The sequence below is a fragment of the Equus przewalskii genome, chromosome 14 (assembly GCF_037783145.1).
Source record: "Equus przewalskii isolate Varuska chromosome 14, EquPr2, whole genome shotgun sequence".
Lineage (NCBI taxonomy): Eukaryota > Metazoa > Chordata > Mammalia > Perissodactyla > Equidae > Equus > Equus przewalskii.
Window position 1 is genome coordinate 51,390,722 of NC_091844.1, and position 24,350 is coordinate 51,415,071.

The window sequence follows — 24,350 nt, forward strand, 5'->3', positions numbered from 1 at the left end:
CGGATCATGGGTATGGACATGGCACCGCTTGGCAAAAGCTGTGCTGTGTTAGGCATCCCACGTATAAAACAGAGGAAGATGGGCACGGATGTTAGCTCAGGGCCAGTCTTCCTCAGCAAAAAAAAAGAGGAGGATTGGCAGTAGTTAGCTCAGGGCTAATCTTCGTCAAAAAAAAAAGTACAGTGAGATATTTATACGTAATACTGCAGCATTGTTTGTAATTTTATTTAACTAGAAGACTAATTATATAGTGGTGCATCCATACAATGACGAAGTGTGCAACCATTAAAAACAATAAGGTAAATCTGTATGTGTTGATGGGGAACCATCTTCACTTCCTAAAAGGGAACATTTCAATGAAAATCACAATTAAATAACATTTAAAATTGCCTCAAACTTCTATCCAGGTTAGTGTTAGCATTGCCTTGCAAGCTCATATAAAATGAAACAAATTTGATGATTCTGCCTCTCCCACTCCTCAGTATCTGTTTTATGTCAAAAGGAGGTAGCGGGGCTTGAAAGTCACCCCTATAAACTTAGAGAATGAATGAATGAATCAAAGAGAATGAAGGAAAGAATCCATTTTATTGTGTTCAAAAGACAGCCTTGAACGGCTGATTGGGAGACTGAAGTTGAGAAAACCTGGCTGGTTCATTGATCTTTGTTAGCTGTGTTTATAGCTGTGATGATGACCTCTGAAGAGACGTTAACTTGCAAAGTGCTCCACGGTAAAATAACGGCTGAAGGAGTTTTCAGCAGGATGGTTTTCCAGTGAGTGAGGTATCAGCAGAGAGAAACCTTGTGTCCGAAAAGGGCTGGCAAGTAACACTGCAGGGAACTCAAGACTTCAATGTTGGGATAATAAAGAGCAAAACGTAGACAAGAGAGAACAATTCATTGTGCATTTAAATGAAAAAAGTGACCCTCAAATTTGGCTCATTTAGCAGATACTTTTTGAGGCTAAACTCTCAAAAGGCGACTTCAAGTAGGACAAATATAGAAGCCACAGGCAACCAATCTTCTTTCCTAGACTAATGCTGTCTAAGAGTTTTTCCGTCAGTATTTCATTACAAAAACCGTATGTGATTGCCGAGTATAGATAAATAAACAGCTGCTTTAAGGATTTTTTTTTTTCACTTTTCAGTTGTCTTTCTCCTTTCTCCTCCTGTGTATGTGCATATATGTGCATGAGAGAGAGAGGAAGAGAGAGAGCAAGAGTGAGAGCAAGGAACATAAAACATGTGTGCACAATTTAAAGTAATAGAAAGCAAACACCCATGTAACCATCATCAAAGTCAAGAAACAGAATGTGGCAGCCCCCCAAAAAGCTCCCTGCTTAAAATACATTTCTGTACTTCCACGGTATGATAAAAAATATCTGTGTTTCCTTAGTCTTTATTATGTCGAGTGAGCAATTAACAAGGCACAAGTGCATCGAGGCAATATGTGTATTTCATCATAAAATTTGTATTTATTGTTGTTATCACTATATCCACAAAAAGCTCCCTCTGTGTTCAAAATTGTGTGTTAATATGTGAGACTACTGCCGGGTGAAATATAATAGCTGAACTCCCATGTGGCAGATAATGCCAGGATACGGATGCCTCATTTTCAACAAAGGCAGTATTGTATTTTTAAATCTGATTTTAAAATAATAGTGGGTGGGGGGTAATTGTTCCCTTTGGGAAGGCTTCTTCCCAGGATTTTGTAATGTAACTCTTCCCTGCCAGCTCCTTCAACGTAGGAAGTTCTGGAACTCCGGACAGTCTTCCTCTGGCTTCTCATTCTCCTTCCTTCTCTCCCTCCCTTCCCTCACACATCCCACCCTCTATGCTTCCAGTTCCTGACCCTGCCTTACTTCGTGTACCTCTGGGCTAATAACCACAGACCCAGGGACAATGGAGCCACCCAGGTAGTTTGCAACAAGTTTGACAATGGGCAGAGAGATAGTCTCTTAGAATACCCTCCCTCTCCCCTCAAAGAGGTCTCGCCTTCCTTAAAACCCTACTCAGATCTCACTGTCTTTACCATCTTTACATTGCCCAGTTGGATTTATTTTTTATTTAAGTATTTACATTCCCGCCAACAGTGCACAAGTGTTCCCTTTTCTCCACATCCTCACCAACACTTGTTATCTCTTGTCTTTTTGATAACAGCCATTGTAACAGGTGTGAGGTAATATTTCATTGTAGTTTTCATGTGCATTTCCCTCATGATTAGTGATGTTGAGCACCTTTTCATGTACCTGTTGGCCATTTATATGTCTTCTTTGGAAAAATGTCTGTTCAGGTCTTTTGCCCATTTTTAAATTGGATTATTATTATTATTTTACTATTAAGTTGTATGAGTTCCTTATATATTTTGGATACTAACACTTTATCAGTTACACGGTTTGCAAAGACTTTCTCCCTTGCCTTAGGTTTCCTTTTCATTTTGTTGACGGTTTCCTTTGCTGTGCAGAAGCTTTTTTAGTTTGATGTAGTCCCACTTGTTTATTTTTTCTTTTATTCCCTATGCTTATGGTGTCATATCCAAAAAACTCATTGCCAAGACCAATGTTAAGGAGCTTTTCCCCTATGTTTTCTTCTAGGAGTTTTATCATTTCGGGTCTTACATTTAAGTATTCAGCCCATTTCGAGTGAATTTTTGTGAGTGGTATAGGACAGGGATCTAGTTTCATTCTTTTGCATGTAGATATCCAGTTTCCCCAATATTATTTATTAAAGAGACTATATCCTTTCCCTGTTGTGTAGTCTTGGTGCCCTTGTCAAAGATTAGTTGACTTTATATGCATGGGTTTATTTCTGGGCTCTCTGTGCTATTCCATTGGTCTATGTGTCTCTTTTTATGCTAGTACCATTCTGTTTTGATTACTATAGCTTTGTAATATAGTTTGAAATCAGGAAGTGTGATGCCTCCAGCTTTGTTCTTCTTTCTGAAGATTTCTTTGACTGTTTGGGGTCTTTTGTGGTTCCATATCAATTTTAGAATTGTTTTTTCTGTGTCTTTGAAAAATGCTATTGGAATTTTGATAGGGATTGCAGTGAATCTGTAGATTGCTTTGGATCGTATGGATATTTTAACAATATTAATTCTTCCAATCCATGAACATGGAATATCTTTCCATTTATTTGTGTCTTCTTCAGTTTCTTTCCTCAACGTCTTGTCGTTTTCAGTGTACAAATCTTTCACCTCTTTAATTAAATTTATTCCTAGGTATTTTGTTGTTTTTGATGCTATTGTAAATGAGATTGTTTTCTTACTTTCTTTTTTTAGATAGTTCTTTGTTAGTGTATAGAAACACAACTGACTTTTTTGTGTTTTTGTTTTTTTTTTGTATCCTGCAACTTTACTGAATTTGTTTATTCTAACAGTTTTTTGGTGGAGTCTTTGGGGTATTTTATATATGAGATCATGTTGTCTGCAAACAGGGCAGTTTTACTTCTTCCTTTCCAATTTGGGTGTCTTTTATTTCTTTTTCCTGCCTAATTACCCTGGCTGAGACTTCCAGTACTATGTTGAATAGGAATGGGGAGAGTGAGCACACCTGTCCAGTTCCTGATCTTAGAGGAAAAGCTTTTAGCTTTTCACCACTGAGTATGCGATGTTAGCTGTGGGTCACCCAGTTGGATTTAATCTCTTCCTACCCTCCAAACCTCCCTAACCCCCAAATCTGTTCTTGAGCATTGATATAGTGTTTTATATTAGAATTGTTTATGTATGTGCCTTCTCACCCCTGCTGGTTAGTGACCATATCTCTCTTACTGTTGTATTCTCTACCACACCTAGCAGAGTTCTTTACCCACAGAGCAAGCTCACTAAATGGTAGTTAAATTGACTTGTTGAATCTAGTCTACTTAAAATATGATCAGTTGTATAGCATTTTTCTACATATAATCTCAGGCCTACTGTCATAAAATTCACCAGGAAAAGTGACTATCTGTTGAACACTTTGAAGCTCCACCTCTGAAAATGTACCTTTTCCCTATTAAAATAGAGAATAAATTATATAGTATCGTATGGTCATAAAATAAAGGATTATGAGTGACAGATAATAAAATAAAGTGTATTTAAGACCTGTATTAATCTATGATTGGTGTTCTTGTCCATTCTGTGTAGTCACTTGAGCTTTCACCAGGGCAATACGAGCTACTTCCTGCTCCAGTTCCCAAGTATGCTTCCAGGTAATTATCTACTTATTAAGTTGCTTTTAATAATTGCACTCATGCCTTTCTATTTACACACTTAACAACCAATACTAATGGCTTTTAAACCTACTTTATGCCCATCATATCCAAATTAGCATTTTAAAATATTTAGTGAGAGATAGGGAATAGATTAATAAAGATCCTCACATTAAAAAATGGATTTAGCAAATCATATCTTTTTTTTTTAAATATAGGAGCTTTGTATTTCGTTCTTCAGTTCAGAGATTTCCAACAGGCTGCTTCACTCCTGTAAGTATATTGTAGACAATTAACTCAGGATGTATTTGATGTTTAAAATATGCAATGATTCCTTTTGATATATCAAGATTAACATTTTGCTCATTGTAGTAGATAAGTAATGAATGATTGGTGTAACTGACTTAGGATAAACTAAATCAATAAATCTGAAGGGGCCAGCCCGGTGGCGCAGCAGTTAAGTTTGGGCGTTCTGCTTCTCCAGGGTTCACCAGTTCTGATCCTGGGTGCGGACATGGCACTGCTTGGCCAAAAAAAAAAAGCCATGCTGTGGTAGGTGTCCCACGTATAAAGTAGAGGAAGATGGGCATGGATGTTAGCTCAGGGCCAGTATTCCTCAGCAAAAAGAGGAGGATTGGCAGTAGTTAGCTCAGGGCTAATCTTCCTCAAAAAAAATAAATAAATAAAATAAATCTGAAGATATACTAGGGATTTCAATGTAAATAATCCATTTGTGTCAAGTTATAGAAGAAAAATAAAGGCTCGTTTACTTTTTTTTTTACGATTTTTTTTTTACTTTTCCTTTTTCTCCCAAAGCCCTCCAGTACATAGTTGTGTATTTTTTTTAGTTGTGGGTCGTTCTTGTTGTGGCATGTGGGATGCCACCTCAGCATAGCTTGACGACCAGCGCCATGTCGGAGGGGGATCCGAACCGGCAAAACCCTGGGCCGCTGAAGCGGAGCATGCTAACTGAACCACTTGGCCACAGGGCCAGCCCCCTCCTTTACTTTCTTTAGGTCTTGACTCTTATCACCTTCTTAGTGAGGTCATTTCTAGTCACCTGTTCAGAATTTCCTGTCCCCCCCATCCTTGGTTTAATTTTCTCCATAGCGTTCATCACTGTCTGATACATTATTTAAGTTTTTACCTTTCTTGTTTGTATCTGTCTGCCCCACTAGAACGTAAGCTTTCTGAAGGCTGGGGTTTTTGTCTGGTTTTGTCCTGTATACCTAGTGCCTAGAAAAATGGCTGACTCATAGTATTTGTTGAATTAACTAACTAGTTAAGTCATCAGAGAGAGTCAATAGATCGTTGTATTAACAACAGAAAAGGGAAAGTGTCTCTAGTTTCTTTCCTTTCACAAATGTGAAAATACTTTCCTGTTTCTACAAATTTCCAGATACATGTATATGTGTTATGATAAAAATGAACCCTTTTAGACAACTGATCATTAGAATGCGAAAAGATAAATTGTTATTTATATAAGCATTTTGAAAGAATGAGAAAATATGAAATTATTTTGGAGTGGTTAGATAGATTATAGTTGTTTATTTGTAACTAGAAACTCAGTTGGAAAAAAGACATACAGTGAACATCTGAAAGAGAAATTGAGATAATTGAACAGAGCTCAGAAACAGACGCAGAACATAAGAGATTTTTATATTTGATAAAGATAGTATGACAGATCAGTAGGGAAAGGAAGAGATTTTTTTTTTAAGATTTTATTTTTTTATTTTTCCTTTTTCTCCCCAAAGCCCCCTGGTTCATTGTTGTGGGTCCCGTTAGTTGTGGCATGTGGGACGCTGCCTCAGCATGGCCTGATGAGCAGTGCCATGTCCGTGCCCAGGATCCGAACTGGCGAAACCCTGGGCCACCAAAGCGAAGTGCGTGAACTTAACCACTTAGGCACGGGGCTGGCACCAGGAAGAGATATGTTGTGCTAGAAAATTGATTAAATACCTTGGAAAAATTAAGTTATATTCTTCATACCACATATTCAAATAAATTTCTTATTGATTAAAGAATTAAATAATTTTAAAACCATAAAACAAGGAGAAAATATATTAGCATGCACCTAATTTTAGGATAAGGCACGTTTTCTGAGATACTAGCAATGGATGAATTGCAAAGGAAAAGAAGTATTCAATTTTATTACATAACGTTTTAATGTTTTTGTATATCAGAAAACTGTAAACAAAGTTAATAAGCAAATGCCAATTAGGAAAAGTATTTTCAACATATGTGATGGGTTAATGGTCTTATCCAAAATTCTCTTGGAGCCAGCCTGGTGGCACAGAGGTTAAGTTCGTACGTTCTACTTCGGCAGCCCGGGGTTCAGATCCCCGGTGTGGACCTACGCACAGCTTGGCGCACCATGCTGTGGTAGGCGTCCCACACGTGAAATAGAGGACGATGGGCACGGGGTTAGTTCAGGGTGAGTCTTCCTCAGCAAAAAGAGGAGGATTGGCAGCAGTGTTAGCTCAGAGCCACCCTTCCTCAAAATAAATAAATAAATAAATAAATAAATAAATAAACAAAATTCTCTTAATGTAGAAAAAACATCAATAGAAAAGTAAAACAGATAAAGGCCATGAGTGGGCAATTCATAAAACAAGAAATTCAGATATCCAATAAAGGTGAAAAAATTTTGATCTCACTAACACTTAAATGTGAGAAACTAAAAGTCTGATTGAAAACTTTCTGTTTGTGGGTGGTGTGGTGGGCTAAATAATGTCCCCCAAAGATGTGTCCACATCCTAACCCCGGAACCTATCAACATTACCTTCTATGGCAGAAAGTGTGCAGATGTGATTACATTACGGACTTTGAGAGGGAGAAATTATCCTGGGTTACCCAGGCAGTGGGGGATTTGAGGAGGGAGAAGGCAGTGTGGCCACAGACCCTGGAGTGATGTGGCCACAAGCCAAGGAAGACAGCCACCACCAGAAGCTGGAAGAGGCAGGCCATGGATCCTGCCCTGGGGCCTCCAGAGGGAGCATGGCCCTGCCGACATCTTGATTTTGGCCCAGTGACACTGATTTTGGACTTCTGACCTCTAAACCTATGAGAGAATAAAATTCTGTTGTTTTAAGCCACCAAATTTATGGTAATTTGTTACAGCAGCCACAGGAAACTAATATAGCTGAGGATTATTTCCAGGTCGATTTCACAATAGACTGATGGAGTGAGGACCCAGCTTTTCCTTTCAGTAGCCCATAAATGTCTGCATCTGTAGACTTGATCTCTTGGGCACATCAGTTGCTTCAAAATGACTCTTCGGCGTCCCGCCTGGGGTATAAGCCAGTTGCCAGCATTATGTTATCTCTATTGGCTGTTGTCGCTTCTCTTGGCTCTTTATGTGTGTGTTTGTGTGTACAGGTGTGTATTGTGAGGGGGAGGAGATAGTTATGCCCTATTTACTTGATGGAGAGGAACAGAGATAAATGCATGCATACAGTTGGCTTTGGCAGCAAGTAGTCAAGACATCAGGTTTTTTTTTCCCCTCCACTGGGTGATATTGTATTTCCTTTGAAATATATGCTTTAAATGAATGCCGTGAGTTACAAATGATTTGTTTACTGTTAGTAAAGACAGATTCAATTAAAAATCATTTGCTTTAATTCAGGTTAGGCATCTTGCAGGATAAGCAGCCTGATATGGGAAATAGCACAAGGCAGTTGCTTCTGACCATTTTTGCCTTTGTTCTCATTGCTTTTATGGAGGAGAAGGTTTTTGGAGATCCTATTCTGCCATTTCCATCGATGTCACCTCATCCATTCCATTTTAAAAATAAAACTGTCTCACCGATTTGGAACATCCTGTCCTTCAACAAAGTGAAAAGAATACTTTCATGGAAAATGTTCCGAGTCAAAGAAATAGCCCAGGGCTGTGATTCATGTCTGTTCTAAACACGCATTCCCAGAGCAGGCTTGTGGGTTTGGTTTAGATCCACAAGCTTATAAACTGCAGAGAGCAAACTCCTTTGATACCAGCAGTGGGAGACGGTGGCGCACAGTGTGAGTTTGGTGAAGAAACGACGCTTGCTAGGGGAACATGATCTCAAATCTTCTTGAGATAAACACATTCATCCTTAGACCACTCTAATATGCCATTCAGCCTTTATCTGAAAAACTCATTTGATTGATTTTATCATTCAATCTAATTGTTCTAGAAATTAACGTCATAGTCACGGGCCTGTTAGGACTCTTACAGCTGGAAGAAACTTTATGAATCAACTGCTTTATCAGGGTGGGCTTTGGTGACGATGTTGATGATGAACGTCATTCATCGAGTGTTTTCTGGTGCCAGGCACAGTGCTCCGTGACTGACATAGCCTCTCATTTAGTGCTCACAGCAACTTGGAGGGGTAGTAGTTATCATCTCTATTTGACAGGTCGGGAAATGGAAGTTAATTCCCTGAGGTCACACAGTTATTAAGAGGTACAGCCAGGACTTAGACCCAGTCTATGGTGACCTCAAAACCTGGGCTTTAAGCTGTGCTGCCTAGTGAGTGAGCACAATCAGGTGACTTAATGTCTTTGGACGTTTAGAGGTGATCTGGGGTCAAATCCAAGCGGCAGACTTTGTGCTGTCTCTGGAGTCACAATTCCCCACTGATGCCTGAGGCTTGCTCATGGGGCCAGGTTGGCCTGCTTAACCCCCTTTGCAGTGGGAGGTTCATATGCAGGAGGCTTCTCTCTCGTAGGAGGGCTGCCAGCCTGCCTATTGGGCCCTGACCATCTAAGTCCCTTACAATGGATGGATGCAGCTTAGGTTCCCACTGGGAGCCTTGCTACTCTGGCTTTTCTTAATTGGCCGATCTTTTCCCTGGGATACCTTTAGGATGTTAGAACTTCCAATCTTTTCTCAGCAAAGCCTCTTTGTAAAAAGTTGGGCTCAACGGAGTCTGGCTGACTTCAATAGAAGTTCTTTCATCTAGTCTAAAAATCTTCTTTCAATGGTTATGTGTGTGAAGCTCTCTGCCAGGTAGGCATTGTTGAGCATTCGAAGACAAATGAGACATTCTCTCAGTGCTCTCCCTGCCCTCTTGAAGGGCGGGGATTCTCTAAGCTCAATAACCCAACCAACATGTACACATAGAAGCACACACACATCTACACATGTTAAACAAGAGTCCCTGATTCACAGTGCATGTGTCTGACTAGTGTGGAACCAAATGGCTTAGCACGCACAGCTTTAAATGTGGCACCCCAAATTAGACACTGACGGCTCAAGTTTCATATTATCTGTTGATGGAAACACATGTAACTTCTTCCTTCCAGCAGCCACCTCTAAAACTTTCTGGTAACATTCTCTTGTAAGCTTCTGAGCAAATGCTGACCAGGTGGAGGAAGGAGCTAAGGGCGGAGTGAAGAAAAGGCTTGAATGAGGAAAGAGACACCCATCCCTGTCCCTTGAGAGCCCATGTGCTAACCAAAGAAACCCAAGTACTAGTTGTCCTCTCAGCTTTGGGATCCAAGGGCTTTTCCATGAGACCTTCAATATTGGAGGGCCCCAGAAGGGAATTTTGTATTTATACTCCCCTGCTCACTGCAGCAATGCCGGAGGGTCGAGAGGTGGGATTTTGAGATGAGAGCGTAAGAGATGAGACATGAGACATGCGTCACTCTTGATTTAACTGTCGAAAAATCTTTGGGGGGACTTTCTCCTTGTAACTTATCCCCTTTTAAATGCAAAAGCTCCTAGAAGGAGAAATATATTGATCCAATTCATACTAAGGTATTAGTGACTTATTAGATTCTCTTTCCTCCCCCAGCATCCTCCTAGGAATATAGGTGAGACAACAAGAATTAGTACCTGGGATCAAGGAAAGGAACTGAAAAGAGGGAAAAATGTGAGAAGGAGTCCCAATATTTAGATATTTATATCATCACTAACTGTTCATTCTATGCAGAAATCAATGTGTTATATTTTTAGACATTAGCCTCCAGATAATTCCAAAAAAAATTTGCAAAATAAGGAAAAATAAAGTTTACAAAGAGTTCCTATGTTGGGAATTTTCACAGACATTTTCTTATAAAATAGATAAGTCCGTTGATTCTTATGAAAGGATCCAATTTTGCCATAAATGTGAAGTAGCATAGTTTCAGAGAAAATCTACAAGAATGAATGTTAAATAGATGGAGTTCCTGTATATGTGGGATAAACTGATAATTTGCAATTTGAATATCCTTGCTTTATGTAATTATGGTCCTAATAGCTATTTGAATTTAAAGTTTGTATTTTCTATTCTAAAAGTAATACATGATTTCTGTGCAATGTGGTAACTGGCCGCATAGATCAATCTCCTCTCCCTCTTGAATCCCAATAAAATGGTAGTAGAAGAATAAATAAATAAATCCACATGGATAAAGAGAAAAAAAGAGAAACATCGGCAGACAAGAGACTTCACCAATTTTTGGACCATAGAAAGAAGAGAAAGCCAAGGGCTAAAAAGCAGGCAGGGGGGATGCCGAGGGGATGGGAGCCTGTTTGTCTCTTAGAGTCACAGGGAGGCTTAGGACTTGGAGGGAAGGTAAGGCGAGGCATAGGGTTCGATACCAGGGAATTAACGGAAACTGTGCATACAGAGAAATTTAGGTCTAGAGGCCACCTTTCCTCTCCTAAGGTGGAACACTGGCCTTTGGACATCTGCCCCTCAGGCAAAAGATTAGTGGAATTTATCCTGGGAAAAATTCAGTGAGCCCAGAGAAAAGAGAACCACATCCTGACAATTTAGGGAACCCCAGGAAAAAGACTGGCTTGCCATTCAGTTCAGTCCACGTATCTCAGCCGCAGACCTGAGCTTCCACCAGGCAAGTGAGAAACGCCTCTAACATGAATGAGAGATGGAGATAGACAGGCAGAAGGATGGAAACCTGGTTGAAAACAGAATGCAGGGAATAGAAGGGCAAGATTTTTTTCCTTTAAATCCAATGAGTATCCACAGAGAGAGGAAAAAGGAAAAAGTTTCAAGTTAGAATTCTCTGTTCGGCCAAACTATCAATCAATTGTGAAGACAAAATAAAGGCATTTTCAAACATGCAAAACTCATGAAAATTACCTCCCGAATACCCTTTTTAAGGATGCTACTGGTGATAAAATACAGCATAGCAAGGAAGTAAACCTAGAAAGAGGAGAGCATGGGACCTGGGAGAAAGTGGATCTAATCTGCGAGAGTAGTTAGAAGATGTCCCAGGTGACTCACTGTGCAGTGGGCTGAGAAAGAAACCAATCCACATTGAGAAAGAGACTGAAGAACTCCAGAAGGAACGTTTCTAAGGAAAAAGGGACTCTGAACAGCTGGTATGATGGGAAAAATTAAGAAAATATGCATAGCAAAATGTGCAAGTGAAAAAACAAGGCACTAATTAACTCCACATAAAACAAAAGACTGACTGTGCAAGACAAGAAATTTGCCTCTGCAGGGAATAATATTTATTTTGTAGACATTGGTTAGTGATTTAAAATGGTACTCTGAGCAGATGAGGAGAGAGGAATAGTGGATAAACCAAGAGAGCCATATCTCCATTTATTCCAGGAAGCCATCAATAGATCATTTCTAAAATATAAATTAAGATATAACAGTATAAACATACTATTTAGTGATAAAAAGATAACTACCAGAAGAACAGCTAAGAGTTAAAAATAGTTGTCTTAGGCTCTTCAGCGCCTACTCAAAGACGTGTGTGCCTAAGACATATGTGTAAAAGATGTTTTGTAAAAGAAGTTTTTATGGATATTATCCATACTCTTAAAATCAGTGTAGTGTTATTTCAGTGAAACAGTGTGCTCGCCATCCTGTACTGCATGTCACACACCCTTAAAAACAAAAACCTAAAAACACTTGTCTTAGGGAATGAAATTGGAGAGGGGTGAGACCAAAGTCTTCTGTTTTTCATTATAAAGCTTTTGGTTCCACCTGATTTTTAAACTATGTTTCTCTATAAATGCAATAAAATGTCTTAAAATTTAAGTAAAAATATATTTTAAAAATTTTAAATTAGAGTAAAAATTAAAAATAAGATTATAGAAAATTGGAAAATATAGAAAATTATCTTTTAAAAATTTCTCATCAACCATATGCAACCAATAATGTTAACTTTCTCCCTTTTTTTCTCTGCAGTTTTAAAAACATAGTTTTGATCCTGGTGCACTACAATTTCATATCCTTTTTTCACTTAGCATATGTTTCACTTTCATGTTATTGAAATCCTTTTAACCATTATTTTTACTGGATAAATAACCAAGTTATTGCATCATAATTTATTCAACTATTCCCCTTTTGATGGTTATTCTCGGTTTCACTTATTCCATATACAAGAGTCTTCATTATCCAAGTATAACTTGATCCACAAAAAAGACCTACTAAGGTGAAGTCACTTTAAATGGACTCAGAATTTCAGAGCAGTCAGTAAAGTTTGGTTTGGACTTTAAAAAAAATTAAACTAAAAATTATGAAAATATCTTACAATTGCAACTCTGTACTAATTCTTAGATTAAAAAAGGAAATTGCATTGATTTTAGTTTATTTTTTCTGACAATATTTTGTGATAGTATAGTGACATCCTTCACTTCATGTTTGACATTCTACTGAAATCACAGAGGACAAATTTTAGAGAAAACATTTGAAGCTTCATCAGTTTTCCCAAGCGCATCTCCTTTCTTTTTTAAATCATTCTTTACTGAAGTGCAAAGAGTGTCACAATCCTTGTTCGTCTTTTCTTCTTTCTTCTTAACTAATCTAACTTTGCCAGATCCTCATTGGTCAACCGAAGACTTTTCCTGTGATTTAGGCACTTCTCCATCACTTCTATCAACTTCATGAAATCTTGCCCTTTTTTGGTTAAATTTGCATTTTCACTTTGAAATGGATTTGCATTTTATTTCCAACGTATTGTTGAATATCATTTAATATTGAAGGAGAGAAACTGAGTCACAAAGACATTGACCGGTCTGCAATGGTGAATGCCAGTCTTAAGCAGGGAAAGATGTTTGAATAGAATATCATTTTATAACTGGTCAGCTCATTGGGAGAATTCTTTTGTGTTATGACAACTTTTGTTCACATTCACAACTTTGTTATGCAAGGACAATGATACTGAATATTCAGATCAAAAGACTAATGCTATGATAAGACTCAATGCATAGAGTCTTTTCTAAATTTGGGAGTCATTTTTTGTGGATTATCACAAATGGGATTTACTAGAATAGAGATTATATACAGGTTCTCGATCTATATTGCCGAACCTTTTTAAAAAGTCTTACATTAATTTACATCTCCACCAGCAATCAAGAGAGTGTCCATCTCACAAAATCTGTATAAATCTTGTTTATCGTTATTTTTAAAAATATTTGTTAATTTGATAGTAAAAGAATGGTGTCTCGTTACTTTAATTTAATCTGATCTGACGATACACATTCTAATTATTTGTTAACCAGTTGCTTGTGGTCCTTCCTGCATAATTTCTGGTCACAGTCTTTACCCAGTTATCTGTTGGGTAGAGTTTTAACATTCTTTTATGTTGATTTGTATAAACTGTGTAGTGAAGAGATGTTAACACTTGTATTTGCTGAAGTTTTTCAGGGATTTTGCCTTTTACTTTTGTGGTTTTATATATAAAGTTTAAAATGTAAAATATTTATGATGTCAGAATTAGAGAGTTTGTCATCACCTTCTGGAATGTAAGTTCCATGAAAGAAGAGACTATCTTATTCATCAATGCCCAGCACCTAGTATACTCCTCAAAAAATGTGTTCAATGAATGAATGAAATCTGTGTATCCTTTCCTTTTTTTTTCTGAGGAAGATTTGCCCTGAGCTAACATCTGTGCCAATCTTCCTCTGTTTTTTTGTATGCGGGACACCTCCACAGAGTGGCTGGTGAGTGGAGTAGGTCCATGCCTGGGATCCAAACCCACAAACCCAGGCCACCAAAGCAGAGTGTATGGAACCGTAACCACTCAGCCACGGGGCTGAGCCCTCTTTTCCTATTTTTTTTCTTTTTTAAAGAACTTTGTGCTTTTATTTTATTTTATTTTTTTAAGATTTTCTTTTTTTCCTTTTTCTCCCCAAAGCCCCCCCCCCCCCAGTACATAGTTGTATATTCTTAGTTGTGGGTCCTAGTTGTGGCATGTGGGACGCCGCCTCAGCGTGGTTTGATGAGCAGTGCCATGTCCACGCCCAGGATTCGAACTGACGAAATACTGGGCCACATGCAGCAGAGTGCGCAAACTTAACCACTCGGCCATGGGGCCAGCCCCCCTCTTTTCCTTTTTTATTCCTCCTACCACGTAAAACATTTCCTCCAGAGATAGGACGTTCATTTTAATTTTCTTCCATTTATTTAACATTTGGATTTTTTAAAAAACTTAGAACTCCTTAATTCTTCCGAAATGTGTTCTGTGTGGGGTTGCATGGTAAGGTCGTGGTGTCATTTGAGCCCTACTGATTTAGGAAAGTTGCCTCATTGTTGGTATACGTGAAACCTACAATCATGAGAATTCTGACCTGTAGATCCGGTGCAATATAATATGACCTATAAACATTCACTGAGTCACGTTAAACCCTTTTGAGAATGAGGGAGGTTATAAAAGATGGATACATACAGGTATGCGTCTCCTCCTTCCTTCCTTCCGTCATCTGTGAAAACTAGCTCTTTGAAATTTTTTAATCGTTTATGTGTAATATCTCCAGGAGCGGTCTATTAAGAAAGTGAGTAGATGATCGTGTGAAGGCATAGTGAATTACTACACGATTTTTTATTACAAAAAGAATATTAACTTGGAATTTGAAAATCCTCTAGGATCTTCTATGCCTGAAGCCTCTCAGTGTGGAGGAGGCCTTCTCACTTTTGAAAAAATGTAGGCTTGAGCCAGCGCTGATGGCCTAGTGGTTAAAGTTCGGCATGCTGTGCTTTGGCGGCCCGAGTTCACTTCCCAGTCATGGAACCACACCACCCATCTGTCAGTAGCCATACTGGGCCAGTGGCTCACATAGAAGAGCTAGAATGACTTACAACTAGGACATACAATCGTATACTGGGATTTTTAGGAGAAAAAATAAAAGAGGAAGATTGACAACAGATGTTAGCTCAGGGTGAATCTTTCCCAGCAAAAACAAAACAAAACAAAACATAGCCTTCTTGTTTGTGTCAGGGATTCAGTTGGTGAATTATATTTTGTCCCCAAGGTGTAGGTGGCTCTCAAGAGAAGCAGTTGGCAAGACGTTTGTCTGGCTGGAAAATGGCTTTTAATCTTTATTTTTAATTTTTTTTCTGATTTACCTATTTTTTTTTATTAAGATTATGATAGATTACAACCTTGTGAGATTTCAGTTGTACACATTATTGTTAGTCATGTTGTGGGTATACCACTTCACCCTTTGTGCCCTCCCCCTCCCCCCCTTTTCCCTGGTAACCACCGATCAGTTCTCCTTGTCTATATGTTAACTTCCACCTATAAGTGGAGTCATATAGAGTTCGTCTTTCTCAGTCTGGCTTATTTTGCTTAACATAATACCCTCAAGGTCCATCCATGTTGATGCGAATGGAACAATTTGGTCTTTTTTTATGGCTGCGTAGTATTTCATTGTGTATATATACCATATCTTCTTTATCCAGTCATCAGTTTCTGGGCTTTTAGGTTGGTTCCACGTGTTGGCTATTGTAAATAATGCTGCGATGAACATAGGGGTGCATGGGACTCTTGGGATTGCTGATTTCAGGTTCTTAGGATAGATACCCAGTAGTGGGATGGCTGGGTCATAGGGTATTTCTATTTTTAACTTTTTGAGAAATCTCCATACTGTTTTCCGTAGTGGCTGCACTAGTTTGCATTCTCACCAACAGTGCATGAGGGTTCCTTTTTCTCCACAACCTCTCCAACATTTGTCACTCTTGGTTTTGGATATTTTTGCCAATCTAACGGGTGTAAGGTGATATCTTAGTGTAGTTTTGATTTGCATTTCCCTGATGATTAGTGATGATGAACATCTTTTCATGTGTCTATTGGCCATCCTTGTATCTTCTTTGGAGAAATGTCCGTTCATGTCCTCTGCCCATTTTTTGATCGGGTTGTTTGTTTTTTTGTTGTTAAACTGTGTGAGTTCTTTGTATATTATGGAGATTAATCCTTTGTCGGATAAGTAGCTTGTAAATATTTTTTCCCAATTAGTGGGCTGTTTTTTTGTTTCAATCCTGTTTTCCCTTGCCTTGAAGAAACTCTTTAGTCTGATGAAGTCCCATTTGTTTATTCTTTCTATTGTTTCCCTCATCTGAGGAGTTATAGTGTCCGAAAAGATTCTTTTGAAACTGATGTCTAAGAGTGTACTGCCTATATTCTCTTCCAGAAGACTTATTGTTTCAGGACTAATCTTTAGGTCTTTGATCCATTTTGAGTTTATTTTGGTGAATGGTGAAAAAGAATGGTCAATTTTCATTCTTTTACATGTGGCTGTCCAGTTTTCCCAGCACCATTTGTTGAAGAGACTTTCTTTTCTCCATTGTAGGCCTTCAGTTCCTTTGTCAAAGATAAGCTGTCCATAGATGTGTGGTTTTATCTCTGGCTTTCAATTCTGTTCCATTATCTGTGCACCTGTTTTTGTACCAGTACCATGCTGTTTTGATCACTGTAGCTTTGTAGTATGTTTTGAAATCGGGCATTGTGATGCCTCCGGCTTTATTTTTCTTACTCAGGATTGCTTTAGCAATTTGCGGTCTTTCGTTGCCCCATATGAATTTTAGGATTCTTTGTTCAATTGCTGTAAAGAATGTCCTTGGGATTCTGATTGGGATAGCGTTGAACCTGTAGATTGCTTTAGGTAGTATGGACATTTTAACTATGTTTATTCTTCCAATCCATGTGCATGGAATGTCTTTCCATCTCTTTATGTCGTCATCAATTTCTTTCAAGAAAGTCTTGTAGTTTTCATTGTATAAATCTTTCACTTCCTTGGTTAAATTTATCCCAAGGTATTTTATTCTTTTTGTTGAGATCGTGAATGGCATTGAGTTCTTGAGATCTTTTTCTGTTAGTTCATTGTTAGCATATAGAAATGCTACTGATTTATGTATGTTGATTTTATACCCTGCAACTTTGCTGTAGCTGTTGATTGTTTCTAGTAGTTTTCCTAAGGATTCTTTGGGGTTTTCTATATATAAGATCATGTCATCTGCAAACAGCGAGAGTTTTACTTCTTCATTGCCTATTTGGATTCCTTTTATTTCTTTTTCCTGCCGAATTGCTCTGGCCAACACCTCCAGTACTATGTTGAATAAGAGTGGTGAAAGTGGGCACCCTTGTCTTGTTCCTGTCCTCAGAGGGATGGCTTTCAGTTTTTGTCAGTTGAGTATGATGTTGGCTGTGGGTTTGTCATATATGGCCTTTATTATCTTGAGGTACTTTCCTTCTATACCCATTTTATTGAGAGTTTTTATCATAAATGGGTGTTGGATCTTGTCGAATGCTTTCTCTGCATCTATTGAGATGATCATGTGGTTTTTGTTTCTCATTTTGTTAATGTAGTGTATCATGTTGATTGACTTGCGGATGTTGAACCATCCCTGTGTCCCTGGTATAAATCCCACTTGATCATGGTGTATAATCTTTTTGATGTATTGCTGTATTCGGTTTGCTAGAATTTTGTTGAGGATTTTTGCATCTATGTTCATCAGTGATATCGGCCTGTAGTTCTCCTTCTTTGTGTTGTCCTTGTCAGGTTTGGGGATCAGAGTGATGTTGGCTTCATAGAATGTGTTAGGGAGTACTCCATCTTCCTCAATTTTCTGGAATAGTTTGAGAAGGATAGGTATTAAATCTTCTTTGACTGTTTGGTAGAATTCTCCAGAGAAGCCGTCTGGTCCTGGACTCTTATTTTTGGGGAGGTTTTTGATTACTGTTTCTATTTCTTTACTTGTGATTGGCCTATTCAGATTCTCCATTTCTTCCTGGTTCAGTTTGGGGAGGTTGTAAGAGTCTAGGAATTTGTCCATTTCTTCTAGGTTGTTCAATTTGTTGGCATATAGTTTTTCATAGTATTCTCTTATGATCCCTTGTCTTTCTTTGGTATCTGTTGTGATTTCTCCTCTCTCACTCCTAATTTTATTTATTTGAGATTTCTCTCTTCTTTTCTTGGTGAGTCTGGCTAAGGGTTTGTTGATTTTGTTAATTTTTTCAAAGAACCAACTCTTTGCTCCATTGATCCTTTCTACTGTCTTTTTTGTTTCAATATCGTTTATTTCTGCTCTTATTTTTATTATTTCCCTCCTTCTGCTGACTCTGGGCTTTGTTTGTTCTTCTTTTTCTAGTTCTGTTAGGTGTCGTTTGAGGTTGCTTATGTGAGCTTTTTCTTGTTTAGTGAGGTGAGCCTGTATTGCAATGAATTTCCCTCTTAGGACTGCCTTTGCTGCATCCCAAATGATTTGGTATGACGTGTTCTCATTTTCATTTCTCTCCAGATAATATTTGATTTCTTCTTTCATTTCTTCAATAATCCATTGTTTGTTCAGTAGCATGTTGTTTAGTCTCTACATTTTTGCACCTTTCTCTGCTTTATTCTTGTAGTTGATTTCTAGTTTCATAGCATTATGATCAGAAAAGATGCTTGATATTATTTCAGCTCTCTTGTATTTATTGATGCTTGCTTTGTTTCCCAAAATATGGTCTATCCTTGATAATGTTCCATGCGCACTTGAGAAGAATGTGTAACCTGCTGTTTTTGGATGAAGTGTTCTATATATATCTATTAAGTCCATCTGGTCTAGCTTTTCATTTAATTCTATAATTTCCTTGTTGATTTTCTGTCTGGATGTTCTATCCATTGGTGTTAATGGGGTGTTGACATCCCATACTATTATTGTATTGTTGTTGATGTCTTTTTGTAGTTCTGTTAAGAGTTGCTTTACAAATTTTGGTGCTCCTGTGTTGGGTGCATATATATTTATAAGTGTTATGTCTTCTTGGTGGAGAGTCCCTTTTATCATTATATACTGTCCCTCTTTGTCTTTCTTTATCTGTTTTGCTTTGAAGTCTACTTTGTCTGATATTAGTATAGCTACACCTGCTTTCTTTTGTTCATTATTAGCTTGGAGTATTGTCTTCCATCCCTTCACTCTGAGTCTGTGTTTGTCTTTGGGGCTGAGGTGTGTTTCCTGGAGGCAGCGTATTGTTGGGTCTTGTTCTTTGATCCATCCTGCCACTCTGTGTCTTTTGATTGGAGAGTTCAATCCATTTACATTTAGAGTGATTACTGAAATGTGGGGGCCTACCGCTGCCATTTTATGTCTTGTTTTCTGGTTCTCTTCAATTTCCTTTGTTTCTCGTCCCATGGTTTAGTCTGTTCTGATGGAGAGCTGCTACTCTCTGTGGTTGTCCTTCTACTTATCTCCTTTGCTCTTGGTTTTGTAGCCTCTTTCCTTTTTTTGATTTTTCAGGAATGAGGGTTTTCCTGAGCATTTCTTGAAGAGGAGGTTTTGTGGCAATGAATTCCCTTAATTTTTGTTTATCTGGGAAAGTTTTTATTTCTCCATCGTATTTGAAGGATATTTTCGCTGGGTAGAGAATTCTCAGCTGCAGGTTTTTGTCCTTCAGATTTTTGAATATATCGTTCCACTCTCTTCTAGCCTGTAAAGTTTGTGCTGAGAAATCTTCTCATAGCCTGATGGGGGTTCCTTTGTAGGTTAATTTCTTCTGCCTGGCTGCCCTTAGTATTCTCTCCTTGTCGTTGACTTTTGCCAGCATCACTACTATATGCCTCAGGGTTGGTCTTCTTGCATTGATAAAGTTTGGAGATCTATTGGCTTCTGTCACATGAAGTTCCATCTCTCTCCCCAGGTTTGGGAAGTTCTCAGCCATTATTTCTTTGAATAGGCTTTCTGCCCCCTTCTCCCTCTCTTCTCCCTCTGGTATACCTATAATCCTTACGTTGCATCTCCTAATTGCGTCAGATAATTCTCAAAGAGTTTCTTCATTTCTTTTTAGTCTTAGTTCTCTCTCCTCCTCTGCCTGCAGCATTTCTATATTCTTATCTTCCAAATTGCTAATTCTTTCCTCCATATTATCAGCCGTACTGTTCAGTGCATCTAGATTCTTCTTAATCTCCTCTATTGTGTTCTTCATTTCCAGTATTTCTGTTTGGTTCTTCTTTATAGTATCGAACTCTTTTGTGACATAGCTCCTGAACTCGTTGAGTTGTCTATCTGAATTCTCTTTTAACTCATTGAGTTTTTTAATGATGGCTGTTTTGAAGTTATCATCATTTAGGTTACATATTTCATTTTCTTTGGGATTGTTTTCTGTGTATTTGTTATTTTCCTTCTGTTCTGGAGATTTAATATATTTTTTCATATTGCTTGATGGTGTAGATTTGTGCCTCCGCATAGAGATAGAGTTTAGTTACTGCTTCCACTTGTTTCTACTGGTGTGGTGGGGGGACAGCTGTTTATACTGCACCAACCAGGAACCCTATCAGCTGTTGCTAACTGGGCCTGGGCCCCTCCTCGTAGTCACAGTGGTCCTGTGGGTTCCCTCTTCAGCTGTGGGGGCCGTCACAGGGGGGCTTCAGGCTGCTGGTGCCTACTGTTGCAGACCACCTAGACGTGCTCCCTCCTTGGGGTCTGCAGGGGTGTTATGGGCTTTCCCAGTGGCCAGGGGCAGGATCACTTATATTTGCAGCTCTGTCACTGTCGGCACCCACAAAATCTTACTTGTCGACTATGGGTCACAGCAGAGCTATGGGCATCTTCTGCAGTCTGTGGTTAGCTCACCTAGCTATGCTATGTTTGTCCCAGGGTCTTCCAGCCTTGTGGTTGCCGGGTGGGTGCTCTCTACTAGTGCTGTGCAGAGGCTATCGCTGAAGCTGCTGTGAGACTGTAGAGTTTCCCCCTGGGCCACGGAGCCGGGTTGCTGGAACTCCACCCAGCCCCAGTCCTCTCCCCTAGGATCTCGGGGAGCCCCTTGCCCTGTCTAGGGGATAGCCGGAGACCTTGAGTTCAGTGGCAGCTGGCCGGCTGCTGCCCTGCCTGGGATTCTCCTCTTCGGGACCCTCCCAGCATTGTGGATGCTGGGAGGGGCCTCTTTGCTAATGGCAGGTAGAGACTTTGCCTGCTGCCCAGACAGAACTCTGGAGTTTCCCCCCCGGGGCTGTGGAGCCAGCCGCTGGAGCTCCACGCAGCCCCAGTCCTCTCCCAGGAGATCTCCAGTAGTCCCGAGCCCCTCCCGGGCGATAGCCCAGTCAGTGGGGCCAGCGGCGGCAGCTGGCAGGCCGCCGCCCCGTTTGGGATTCTCTCCTGGAGCCTCCCGGCATTGTGGATGCTGGGTGGGACCTCTCCGCTAATGGCAGGTGGCTTTTAATCTTTAAATACCAGTGGAAGGTTGTATACTTATTGGCTATTTCAATTATTGTTGAAATGATAATAATCGATTATGGATCAGCAGAATTGTTTCAACCATAGGAAAGATTGTGAGAAGAGTATTTATGTGAGGATTCTGGGATAGATGCCAGAAGACATGTGCTACCCTAAGAAAAAGGCCTTTTTTCACCCACAGAAAAAAACTGTATTGGAAACTTCTACCAGCTGTTATTCCCTTTTAGCACCTTGATAATAATAACTATGCCCCACAAATCCCAAGACCCAGAGGTCGGGTTCCCTCATTGCAGGATTTTTTAAAAGAGGAGAGAACAATCTGTAACAAGGCCCCACTCATTCTTATCCAAGCAAATCGAGTAAACTGAATCTCGTCACTTGTGGTTTCTCTTCCCCTCCCCTCTCTCTTTAATTGATTTAATTGTTTTAATAAATTACTCAAATAAACCTCTTGACCTACCAAAAAATTGCATGAGTTTCATTCCCTCCTGAATGTGTTTCAAAATGCAGGCATTAAGGATATCAGAGATTCTGCACAACTCCTTTGAACATGTAGGGACCACTGATGACTTTAATACTCCCATTAGGGTAAAGAGGAGTAAGGAAGATTTTATTTTGCTAAATCTTTTTTCCCCAGTATCGACTTGGTGTGTGGACTATAGAGACCCGGGGCTCTTCCATCTTTTGCTGGGGGGAGCATACACTAATACAGCCCCCTGGAAAGCAGTTTGGCAGCATATGTTGAGCTATAAAAGCTGTTTATATGTTTTAGCCCACTAATTCCATTTTGAGAAAACCCTCCTAAAGTGATAATCTCATATATAACAATATTCATCTATACAAAGATATCATCAAGGGATTACTTATAATAGCAAAGTAACCACAGCAAAAATTTAATATCCAGTAGAAGAGAAATAGCTAAAAAAGAATATTACATATTCACTCAAAGGAATATTTTACAGCCATTAGAATTATTGTTAAAATTATAAAATAGTGCCAAAAATGTTTATGACCTAATGTGTAGAGAAAAAATGCAGGACACAAATTGGCATGTATATTATGATTAAAATAATGTAAGAAAAATCGTGTATAAAAAACAGGAATGCACCAAAATGCTTTTTGTGCCTATGCTGAGGTGCTGTGATTAAGGATGATTGTTTACTTCCTTTCTCTCTTTTCCATTGCTTTTATAATTTTTCAAAATATAATTTTTTTTGTGTGGAAGATTAGCCCTGAGCTAACTACTGCCAATCCTCCTCTTTTTGCTGAGGAAGACTGGCCCTGAGCTAACATCCGTGCCCATCTTCCTCTACTTTATTTGTGGGATGCCTACCACAGCATGGCTTTTGACCAAGCGGTGCCATGTCCGCACCCAGGATCTGAACCGGCGAACCTGGGGCCGCCGAGAAGTGGAACATGTGAACTTAACTGCTGTGCCACCGGGCCGGCCCCTGAAAGTATAATTTTTTAAGGTCAGAAAACAAGTAGTGTTTGAGCAAAAGAGCCATCAAAATGGTCAACATAAAAATATTTTGTTAAATAAAAATAGTGACACTTATTACTACATAATTAGGACTCAGTCATTCATAGGATTTGAGGCTTCCAGTGATTTGCTGAGCAGATCCTTTGCAGTTATTATTTCTCACAGTTGTATATAAAGTGAAAAATGAGACATGCACGTCTTTCCTGACAGTAGGAATAACATCTTACAATGTCAAACGAAAATGGGTTTCTTTTATTTCATGTCAGAAATATTTCAAGATGTTTCTGTATTTCTTAAAGCCTGACAAGCCTATAAAGAATAAGGAAAGGATTAGATAAACAGGAATGAGTCTGTACAGATACAATGAGCCTTATATGATTTGTGCGTTTTAGTCGCATTTAATAATAGGAGTGTGAAAGGGGGATAGCAGGTCTGTGGCGTAGTGTCTGCATCAAAACTGGTGTGATGAAAGAATGCTGAATCAGTCCAGCTTTTTTTGTATTTAAGGAATTAGTTCTATTAAAAACTAAGCTGATAGTTTAAAATTCCATGAGGAAGATAATCAGTAAACATGGTCAGATTGAATGGAGCCAAACATAAATTGACTTCTGCTTGAATGGAATCTGAAAGTTAAGATGATGAAAGTAGGTCCCAGCCTCAATCTCCTCAAAGATGAGTTCACTTGTAGGTAACATTTTTGGAAAAATATAACCTTTCAAATGTAGCTACAGATGTACTAGATATATTTAAGAAAAAGATACCCTAGCAATTTTTCTCTTAAAAAAATCTGTGTGACTTTCCCAGTGCTATTAACACCAGCAGAGTCATATATCCCTGTCTGGCTGTGAGTGTGAAGAATTTCCTGCCCTCCTTTCTTTTTCTTTTTCTTTTTTTTCATTAATGTTATGATAGATTACAACCTTGTGAGATTTCAGTTGTACATTTTTGTTGGTCATGTTGTGGGTACACCACTTCCCCCTTTTCCTGCCCTCCTTTCTTATAAGAATATCTTGACTGGGATCAGGAAAAAGAGAATGTATTAGGAGTTTTTCAGTTGCAAGCGACAGAAACCCATCCCGAATTAGCTTAAGAAACAATAAAAGCATAATGGTGGGATGGAATTATTGGTGCACATTATTGCCTCTGGCACGTTGGCCACTGATTTCTCTTTCTCCATCCTTTGGACGTGCTTTCTCCATGAGCTGGGCAAGACGGCCATCAGCATCCGCAGATGCACGCCTGCCTGCTTAGCTACCGCAGTGTGAAAAGTCAGGCTCTTCTGATTGGCCAGGTGAGGGTCATGTGCCTGCTCCAGACCAAC

At 39.1% G+C, this 24,350-nt stretch overlaps 1 protein-coding gene across 2 annotated transcripts in view; it reads left to right on the top strand.

The window, feature by feature from the left end:
- The window catches only part of STPG4 (sperm-tail PG-rich repeat containing 4), a 52,304-nt gene that overhangs the window by 16,478 nt on the left and 11,476 nt on the right, over positions 1 to 24,350 (top strand). For both annotated transcript variants that reach the window (XM_070572743.1, XM_070572744.1), the window contains 2 exons: positions 4,120 to 4,184; positions 4,403 to 4,457. In XM_070572743.1, coding sequence (XP_070428844.1) covers positions 4,120 to 4,184; positions 4,403 to 4,457 — 120 coding nt within the window. The remainder of the gene's footprint in view (positions 1 to 4,119; positions 4,185 to 4,402; positions 4,458 to 24,350) is intronic.